Raw genomic sequence first — 10,659 nt, 5'->3', positions numbered from 1 at the left:
CAAAGCTGTTTCCCAACATCAGCAACTTTAAAGTGTGTTAAAGATTTATACCTTGTATTGGTTCTGGGAAGTCGGGGGGGGGGGAAGGTTGGGGGGGTTGGGGGGGGGGGGGGGGAGCGGAGTTTACTAAATTGGAGGAGGGGTGTTGGATTTTAAGGTATTATGATTGTACATGTATACTGCTATTTTTTCTTTTTTATGTATATTGAAATGGAATTATAAATACCATCAACACAAAAGGGAGTTTGCTCAGAAGCTGAAATACACCAAATGAATTAGAGGAAGAGGGGGAAGCAGAGGAGAGAAGAAAGATAGGAAGAGAGGGACAGGAGAGAGGGTGAGGGGGGGAAGATGAGGTGTATAAGGAGGAGTAGTAAGGGGAGAGAGGAGAAGGAGAAAGGAAGGGGAAGTAGAGTAGAAAAGGATGGAGGGAAGACAGGATGTAGAAGAGTGGGAAGCAGAGGAGAGAAGAAAGATAGGAAGAGAGGGATGGGAGAGAGGAGGAAGGGGGAAGATGAGGTGTATAAGGAGGAGTGGTAAGGGGAGAGAGGAGAAGGAGAAAGGAAGGGGAAGAAGAGTAGAAAAGGATGGAGGGAAGACATGATGTAGAAGAGTGGGAAGCAGAGGAGAGAAGAAAGATAGGAAGAGAGGGACAGGAGAGAGGGTGAGGGGGGAAGGTGAGGTGTATAAGGAGGAGTGGTAAGGGGAGAGAGGAGAAGGAGAAAGGAAGGGGAAGAAGAGTAGAAAAGGATGGAGGGAAGACATGATGTAGAAGAGTGGGAAGCAGAGGAGAGAAGAAAGATAGGAAGAGAGGGACAGGAGAGAGGGTGAGGGGGGAAGATGAGGTATATAAGGAGGAGTGGTAAGGGGTGAGAGGAGAAGGAGAAAGGAAGGGGAAGTAGAGTAGAAAATGATGGAGGAAAGAAAGGATGTAGAAAGGGGAAGGAGAGAGGGGGAAGAAAGTGTCGGATAAGGTATAAATATAGTGTCTGGAGAGCAGAAGAGCCAATAACTGTTTTTTTTTCCCCTTTGGTAGTTGATGGTAAGATGAATTGATGTAATTACTTAATAATACAACATGATATTGACTATGTAATAGTATACATGTGATTATATGCTATGAAAATGGAAAATAAAAAATTTTCTATGCAAAAAAACCCAAAAACGTGTGTGGTCTTCAATTATCAAAATTTCTTCGTTCAAAACAGCCATTGTCAAGGCTGACTCATAACGCACCTCTACTCGCAACTAGACAACAGAAATGAAGGGGGGGGGGGGAGAGAATGCTTGGAATGTATTGGGAGCCGGGAGAAAGGTAAGGAAGGCATTTGTAAACCTCAGAAAATCCCGATACTTCAAGGCTGTGTGATGGGAACCTTCAAAAAGCGTAGCCTGTTTTTTCCAAAATAAAAAGAATGTGTTGGATTGGTGGGCAATATTGGACAACGGGTGGCCCAAATGGGGAAGAGGGGAAATTAACTATGCTGATTTTCGCAGAAAAACCTCAGAGCTAGCTTCACTTCTCCTGTGCCCATATGGATCTATCAGTAAAGTTATAACTCTTGGTAAAATAATGTTGCTGCATATGCCAACGGGACAGCCATTGCTAAGGATTTTGTTGAGCTGAAGCCCACACGCATTTTAAAGTTGTCAAGGTTGGGAAACACTATTGTAAGACACTGAGCAGCTTCAATTTCACAATGAGACACTCATCAGAGGAACCTACTATTTTATTTATTACTCTGTAATAAAGAGGTGGAACTGTAATAACAACATTTTGAGGAGCATAAGACCAGTACCAAACACTGATATAAATTGTTTAAAGTTAGCCTAGCAAGGAGGAGCTAAGTTCAATGTAAAGATGTTATCAATTTTCTATTCTTTTTCCCAATATATTTTAGACTGTTTTTGTTAAAGATTTATACCGTGTATGGGTTCTGGGAAGTCGGGGGAGGGTAGGTTGGGGGTGGGGGGTGGGAGGGAGGGAGGCTTGATGAGGGGTGTTAGATTTTAAAGTAATATGATTGCACATGTATACTGTCTTCTCTTATTTTTTCTTTAAAACTAAGATATGTTAAGTATATTGATATGGAAGCATAAATACCATCAACATAGAATGGAGTTTGCTCGGAAGCGGAAATACACCAATGGGAGGAAGAGTGGGAAACAGAGGAGAGAAGAAAGATGGGAAGAGAGGGATAGGAGAGAGGGTAAGGGGGGAAGATGAGGAGGATAAGGAGGAGTGGAATGAAGAGAGAGGAGAAGGAGAAAGGAAGGGGAAGTAGAGTAGGAAAGGATGATGGAGGGAAGAAAGGAGGTAGGAGAGAGGCAGAAGAAAGAGGTCTATGGAGAGCAGAAGAGCTAGTAATGGGTTTTTATCTTTCTGGGCGTTGATGACAAGAGGAACTGATGTAATTACTACTTAATACAATAGGATATTGGCTATGGAATAGTATACATGTGATTATATGTTATGAAAATGGAAAATAAAAAAGTATATTAAAAAAAAGACTAGTACCAAACACTTATGTACAAGCAAAAGAGAAATATACTTTTAAAAATGGCTTTTATAACATGTACACACTGGAGTTGAATTCTTTCCTTCACCCAAGTTTGAAAATGAAAATGTAAATTTTCCTCCTCTCCCTAAGTATTTCGATTCAAAAATACACCACAGATGTTGTACTTCCAAACAATTTGTAATTTGCCTGTGTTATTCTTTTTGTATAGGCTTTTAAAACACTCAACGCATAACGGCTACAGTTCTACAGAAATGCAAAAATCAACTTTTCTGCCATACTTCAGCTTGCAAGAGTGTTTATAATATATACAAACTGTGCACATTTTATAACTATCTTAGTTTAAGACCCTCTTTAATGGAGATAGAACTTATCGACTGCATTAAACCATAATAGAAAAGTCTTCCAATGACAGAATTCTTGCTTTTAGCAACCATTATTTTAAAAGCAGTGTAATCTCAAAAGCATAATCAATAAATGTTACCTTCTGAAAAATATAAAGGGATGGAAATGTGCGGGATATATCCAATTTTATTAGCTCCAAGCTAGCTTCTCGATCAGCAAGTGATGCTCCGGCATCTAAAGAGAGTAAACCTGCAGATTTATACATGTCTGTAGACTGATTCCCAGTAATACAAGATTATGTTACTTTGATACGCAGTATGATTGATTCACCAGGGAGGGTTACTTTGTATCCTTGGGATCGGAGAGAGCGCTGAGGTCGCGGCAGCCACTTCTGACTTTGCCAAGCACGTGGCGCCGATCCCTTGGGGTTTTATGAGATCGGGAGGCTAGAGGCTAGGGATTCCCAGCCCAGAGCCCCACCCCATCGCACCAATCTACTGGAAATGGCTTCGGCGGCTGGATTCAAGCCGCGGAGAGCACGGAGCGCTCGGAAGAGCGCGAAGTAGTTTTTTGTTTTGAACTGTGAGCCCGCCGCAGAGTGGTGGAGAGCGCGTGAAGCGACCCGGGCCGAGGCAAGCCTCGGCGGTAGCCCCCAAACACACCATTCTCGGTCCTGAGGCAGGGGCTGCCCGGAAGGGGAGAAAGCAGCATTCATCCAGTTTGTTTTTTCCTTAACTGTTGCAGCAGAAGAGAGGGAGAGCCAGGAGGCTGCGCAAGGAGGGGGGGTAGTTTTTTCTTTATTTTCCTTATTTCCTCATGTGGCCAAGATGGCGGAGGAGGCGGGGGGGGTCTCCTTCTCCCCCATGCCACCCAGAGGGACGAACTGAAGAGGCACAAGGCTCTCTCAGACCTTTTCCAGGGCTGAAAAACTGAGGGCCTTGCAAGGTAGGCTTAGTGCCTCTCTCCCCCCCGTTCCAGTTAACCATTGGGGGGTGAATTCCGGCCTCCAGATTCCCTCCAGATTCCCCACGGAGATTTGGGGGGAAAAGGTCTCCTTCCCCTCCCCTTTCCCTGGAGCGGTATATAAGTCTAATTGCTATTGCTATAACAACAATAGCTATGAAGTTGTAATGTAAAAGAAAGTTCTAATTCAGGGTTGAGCACATCCAGTTTCACATGGCATTGATAATTCAGAATTGTAGTACTATAGAGACTAGAGTCCGAAATGTGTTTTTCTACATAACATTTCTAGATTTTTCTCTCTCTCCGATTTTCCCTTTAAATAAGTATGAAACACACAATTGTCTGCTAAATGGTTCTGTCGGGAAATTATATTGTTAAAATCCCCGAAAATAGCAATAGCAGTTAGACTTATATACCGCTTCATAGGGCTTTCAGCCCTCTCTAAGCGGTTTACAGAGTCAGCATATTGCCCCCCAACAACAATCCGGGTCCTCATTTCACCCACCTCGGAAGGATGGAAGGCTGAGTCAACCTTGAGCCGGTGAGATTTGAACAGCCGAACTGCAGAACTGCAGTCAGCTGAAGAAGCCTGCAGTGCTGCATTTAACCACTGCGCCACCTCAGCTCTCTATGTCTTTACATTATAATAAACACTACAAACAGTATGTCATGTATTGTGAAATGATATGAGCAGCCATTTCAAAATACCTTCCGTATCATTTTCAGTGCCAATCTCTCCAAAAATCTTCCATCGTTCCTTGGCTCTAGATAAGAAGATTTCATAGAGTTCTGCAAAACACAAGCAAAATGTAGGCAAAAATTAAATTTATGATTCCGCAAATTGAACTGCGTAATTTCCATTCCAGTATTAATTTACTGATTTTTTTTTAAAAAAAAAATCAGAATTTTTATAAATTGACTAGTGGAAATTCTCAGTTTATTGATTTAGGAACTTCTAACCTCAGTAATTAGATAGATGCCAGCTCTACTCACCAAAGGGTAAAAAGAGAATACAAAGTGAGAAATAGATGCTTTTATTCGTGACCCGACAAAAGGGCGAACGTCAAAACCGCGCCCGACTAAACCGCGTCGCTGATGTCATCAACGCGGCGACAACAGCAAGCATGGAGAAAGAAGGGTGCTTTACAATAGCGCGTCGAAAGAAAGCCGATTTAACTTAAGGTAAGGGTTAGGTTTAGGGTTAGGGTTAGGTTTAGGGTTAGGTTAAGGGTTAGGTTTAGGGTTAGGTTAAGGGTTAGTTTTAGGATTAGGTTAAGGGTTAGGTTTAGGGTTAGGTTTAGGATTAGGTTTAGGGTTAGGGGTTAAGTTTAGGTTTAGGGTTAGGGTTAGGTTTACATTGCTGATTCACATTCATTTTACAATCAACTACAATTCAAATATTCTGTTTCATTTATCATGTCAGATAATTCTCATTTCTATTCTATTCTATTTCCTAACTGGAAAACTTTGCATCTATCTCCATTAAATATTATTCTGTTACTTCTAATTCATCTTTCTGATGAGTCAAGAACATTTTGAATTTTGCTCTTGCAAGCTACAGTATTGACTTTACCATCAAATTTTGTATTAGTTGCAAATGTGATATATCTAAGTCATTAATAAAAATGAAGAGTAGAAAACTTAAGGATCTAATTCAATGGTACACCATTTGACACCTAATTAAAGTTTGATGAGAAACTGTTGATTATCATTGTTTGACTCACACAACCTGGTCATCACCTTTCTAGTCACCGAATCACAACTGCAGCTATTGAAAATAAGCTTCTCTCCCCCTCCCCCCCTCTCATACACAGCATTTAATGTCCTTTTAGTAGTTTCTTCCTTCTAGGGAAAATATGTCTATATTTACTAAATTACAATGACATTCATTAGGCCAGTAATATCCTAAACCAGAAGTGGTGGGAGGGAGCACTAATATAGGAAAAACCTTTGATAATCTGTTCAGAAATTAAACCATTCAAACTAAAAAGAAAATTCGTCTGTTAAGGACTCATAAATGAATTCACACTTCTATTAACCCTGCACTATTTCTAAGTGGTTTAGAACTAACGTTTAAAATATTATAGATTATTACTAGCTAAATATATATCATAAGATATGTTAGTCAGCACCATGTAAGTTTAACTTGTAGAATAGTTCAAAAACTCTGGGTTTTTTTTTCATTCACTTTTATTATCTTTAAAGAAAGGGCTTCAATTTAAGATAGAGATCTGAGTGGCGCATAATGTCTTCATTTATAAGGGAAGCACTAGGTTACTGAAGTATGATACCTAATAATGCAATTAAAGGTAAAGGTTCTCCTAGCACCTATGTGTTAGTCTTTCCTGACTCTAGGGGGCGGTGTTCATCTCCGTTTCAAAGCCGAAGAGCCAGTGCTGTCCGAAGGCGTCTCCATGGCCATGTGGACGGCATGACTAAACACCGAAGGTGTATGGAACACTGTTACCTTCCCACCAAAGGTGGTTCCTATTTTTCTACTTACATTTTTACATGCTTTTGAACTAGGTTGGCAGAAGCTGGGACAAGTAAAGAGAGCTCACTTCATTATGCTAGGGATTCAAACTGCCGAACTGCCAACCTTTCTTTTCTTTTATTTGAAATTTTTTATTGTTTTAATTAAAAACACACAAAAAAAGAATCATCTTTCGTTACATCTTGTAGAAAGCATGTCGACTGGTTACAGATACATTTTGCGCGTTTCTTCCACAATCATTACATATACTTCATTCGAATTAAGGTGTATATTTTAAAATTTATGTATTTTATTATCACTGTATTTGATTACAGTTACTTAAACTTGTTTTTTTTTTTTCTAAAATCATTTATATTTAAAGACACAACCACCTACTGGCGTACTTTCACAATCTCAATTAATCTCCCATAACTTCACACCTTTATAAGATATTCTAAGACAAAGTCAATTAGTAGGATATCTAAGCATTCCGTCCCCTTCTCCGTCCCCAACTCACAAATTAAAGCTTATGTCCAATTTGCTTTTACTGGTACAACACACATGTATAGATCATTAAACATTACCCATTAGCATTTCCTTGTTATTATTGTAATTAACTAAAAATTATTTACTATTTGTCTCACCTCGGGCCCAAAAGAGATTATACCTTTGTAATAAGCTCTAAACAAAAAATTATTAATAAGAATTATAGGTCTTTTCCCTAGGTCCCAAATTACAATTTATATCCAGTTTATTTTTACCTATTAATGTTGTCATTTCATTATTATTATCGTAGATAATTATATGTTAACAGAATAAACATTTAAAATCTAAAGCAATCTAAAAAAACCCGCTAACATTCCTACTTATTAATCACCAAAAGTATCAATTAACATTAACATAACCTGTTTTGCTGCTTGCTTTTCGGCTGCCATTGAAACGGGGACAGAGGGCATGGTATTTGGGTGAGGGAAATATTCTGTACAGGAGGACTGTTACTTGGGAGTTGTTCTCGCCATTCGTTTGCGCATGTGGAAGGAGGGGAGTTTCCCGCCAAGGCCAACTGTCCGGCATACCAACCTGATGATGATTTTTGAAGATGTCTCCCACCTGACAGCTGTGGAGATATACGATTGGACTATGGACTGGGGTTACCAAGGGGAGGGGAATGGGTCATGTATTGATATCTTAACGCTTTCGCGCGCTTTTGCTCAGATCCAGCTTTGCTTAGCTTCTCATCACTTATAATCAGTAAAAGTACTCTTAATTCTGCAAAATGGAGTTGAGTGGTTTCTTTCTTGGTTACCAAGTGAAGCAGCATCTGACACTTTCTGATTGACAAGCTCAGCATCTTAGCCACTGAGCCACAGTGTCTCTATAATAATGCAATTATTCCTGGGCAAAACGCACACCATCATACACTCAAGACAACAAAAGATTGGGTTATGTTGCAGAATATCACTGGAAACTATTATATGCTTCAAACATACCAGGAGTGATATTCAATTCGTTTCCTACAGCAAGACTCCAAACCCTTCCACGAACGCTTGGAGGTAATCCTTGCCACCATAATTCTCGCACTCGCCTTGTAGAACGCCTATAAAGACAGAGAAGTAAAAATGGGATAAATGTAATCGTTTGGGTACTGCTAGAAATATCCTAGCATCAAATACAGCAGTAAACTTTAGCTTCATATGAGAAGCCAGAGATCTTCTGTTGGAATTTACTAGTAGTTCTTCCTGCGAATGTAATATTGCCTGATCTTATAAGACTGGTCTCTTAATATGTGATTTCTGAATTTAAAAAAAAAAAAAGAATAGCAGATTCAAGAGAAAGTAATTCTATGATGTGATGAATTAAAAGTACAGCGGAGAACAGAAAGGAAAACACACAGAAGTTTGCATCAATCTTGTATGACCAAGTATTCTACACTTACATGCTCTCCCAATTAGGCAGAATTTCATTGACCCAAATCACCATAGCACTAGCAATGTTCTCCTCTTGTTTGAAGCGTTCTTTCATTATCTTCTTCCTTCGGTGAGCTTCTTTGATTTCTATTAAATTCAGAATTTTAATTGCAATGTGACATCAAAAAGCCATGTTTAAAACAAATATTAGATAATTAAAGGATACGGGTCCCTTAAATATAAATGCTTATAAAATATATATCTGCTACAGAGGTGGGTTCCTACCAGTTTGCACCTCTTCGGTAGAACCGGTTCATCAAATCCACCGAACCTGTTAGAAGAGGTTCCACCAGTGGACCCGGAAAGCAGGCCACACCTACAGAAGAGGCTCCAAAATTTTTTGAAACCCACCACTGGTCCTTGGATATGATTATTCTACACTATCATGCTCATATTTATAAAACTCAGTGCCTCTGTGAAAGGTAAGGATGACTACTGCGTTTGTGGTGCAATCAGAACATTGCGTGTGTTGACGTTGTTTTAACGCAAACCAAAGATGCCTTTTAAAAAACATGTTTGCATCCTATTCTTATGCATGCCAGGGCTGTGTGTGAGGTAATTTAAGGTGGTTCTGACAAGTGTCGTCGGCATCTTCATATCCGGCCACATGGGCGGCAAGCCACTCCCATCCGGTCACATGGGCGGCAAGCCACTCCCACAAAGGAGGCCACACCCACAGAGTAGGTTCGAACCATTTTTGAAACCCACCACTGATCTGCTATGTAAAGCAGCTCATAGCAAAGATAATTCTGATTACAGGAATGAATGTATGTGTTACACAGTTGCAGCTTTTTTTTTTCAACATCAGAAAAAGTCAACAGGTATGTGCAAAGTCTTCCATCTCCAGAAAAGGAACATTCTGAGAAATTCTAGAATGTTATTTTTTTTCCCCAATTGGACAGTCCCAAGAGTGGTGTCCAGATGTTTTCTAGAGTAGATTTGGAACCACCATAAATCACTCCTTTATTTTGGAAGATTTGAGGGGGGGGAATAGCCCCATAACACCTGGAATGGTCAGGCGGCATAATCTGGAATAAAATGAGAACATTTCCAAGAATGTTACATTTCCAAGGAGGAAGTGTTTTACTCATATCTTACAGTCAGCATTTTGCGACTTTGAAAATCTACATAGTCTTTGTAATTTCTGATGTCACTTTTTTACGCATCAAGACACAAAGACTGGCAGATGTCAAGGAAAACTGCTATGGGCGCACTGGCGCCCCTGGACAGCAATAATGCTTTTATTTAAAATAAGTTTTCTTAGATTAGGTTAGAATCTACTTCATATCATGAGGCATTGTCCTAACAAAATAATTGTATGTAAATATAGGGTTATAAAAAGATAAAAAACATAGAAGAAGGATCTAATGATTTTTAAAGAATGGGACAATTGCCATAGATTCCAGTAAAGGTTGGGTCACCATCGCTCATCCGTAACTTAATTTAGTATTTCAAAATGAGTGGATCAGTATTATTTCTGCAAATTAGTAAAAATAATCTGTTAAAATATAATGGAAACAATTATTTTAATAGTTTCCCATACTCTCCCAGCCACGACTTCCAACGGACAAAAAAAAAACATCAAAATAAAATGCTGCCCCTTGGTCTCTCAGAATCTTAAAAATTCCCTCCAAGGTACATTAAAAAATAATTTACAACTTTGTTTCTTGACCCATCAGGGTATTACTATACTCTGAACCACAATTGTACTTAAATATAAAGATAAAATTGAACAATCCGCAATCTGGGAAGCTTCCACCTGAAAATATATGGCAAACAACAATGGTTGTTTTATGTTCTGTTTTACAATTGTTGAAATATTTGTGGTATTAAAGATAAGAGTCCTCTGTATGATTAAATACAGTATAATTTTCTACAGATCAAGCCCACTAAAATAAGGGATGGAATGAATCTGGTTTAGTAGCATATTTGGGACTGAAATACTGGAAATGCTAATTAAAGGTGTTTAACATAATAGCATGTGCCAAATGTGCTATGTTTTGTATAACAGTTTATGCTTCTTTCATGTAGTAAACATCTTGCTGCTAGAAAGAAGCATTCATTCATTCATGCATGCCTTTTTTCCCCCCCATTTCAGCCAAATGAGTTTGAGCGGTTCCGGAAAGCATATATAATGAACAATCTCTTTCATAAATATAAAGGGGTGTGTGTGTGTGTGTGTGTGTGTGTGTGTGTGTGTGTGTGTTTGTGTTTTAAGTAGCACCTTTGGTTTGTCATCAAAGATCAGCTTGACAAAGAAAATAAAAGATCAAATCATGAAGTAATTTAATACTTACATTTATAATACATCAAACAACAAATATTTCAGATACACACTGCAAAAGATATAAATATGGTTCATTCATGGGAGGAGATGGATATTTTTTGGCTT

The 10,659-nt window shown here is 39.1% G+C and overlaps 1 protein-coding gene across 2 annotated transcripts in view; it reads right to left on the bottom strand.

Moving 5' to 3' along the window:
• Positions 1-10,659, bottom strand: part of LOC116518515 (TBC1 domain family member 12-like) — a 65,732-nt gene that overhangs the window by 11,191 nt on the left and 43,882 nt on the right. For both annotated transcript variants that reach the window (XM_032231974.1, XM_032231975.1), the window contains 4 exons: positions 8,237-8,354; positions 7,791-7,897; positions 4,536-4,616; positions 3,004-3,098 (listed from right to left, as the gene is read on the bottom strand). In XM_032231974.1, coding sequence (XP_032087865.1) covers positions 3,004-3,098; positions 4,536-4,616; positions 7,791-7,897; positions 8,237-8,354 — 401 coding nt within the window. The remainder of the gene's footprint in view (positions 1-3,003; positions 3,099-4,535; positions 4,617-7,790; positions 7,898-8,236; positions 8,355-10,659) is intronic.

The sequence above is a fragment of the Thamnophis elegans genome, chromosome 15 (assembly GCF_009769535.1).
Source record: "Thamnophis elegans isolate rThaEle1 chromosome 15, rThaEle1.pri, whole genome shotgun sequence".
NCBI classification, from domain to species: Eukaryota; Metazoa; Chordata; class Lepidosauria; order Squamata; family Colubridae; genus Thamnophis; species Thamnophis elegans.
The sequence above is the reverse complement of the archived record's forward strand: the minus strand, read 5'-3'. Positions and strand labels throughout refer to the sequence as shown.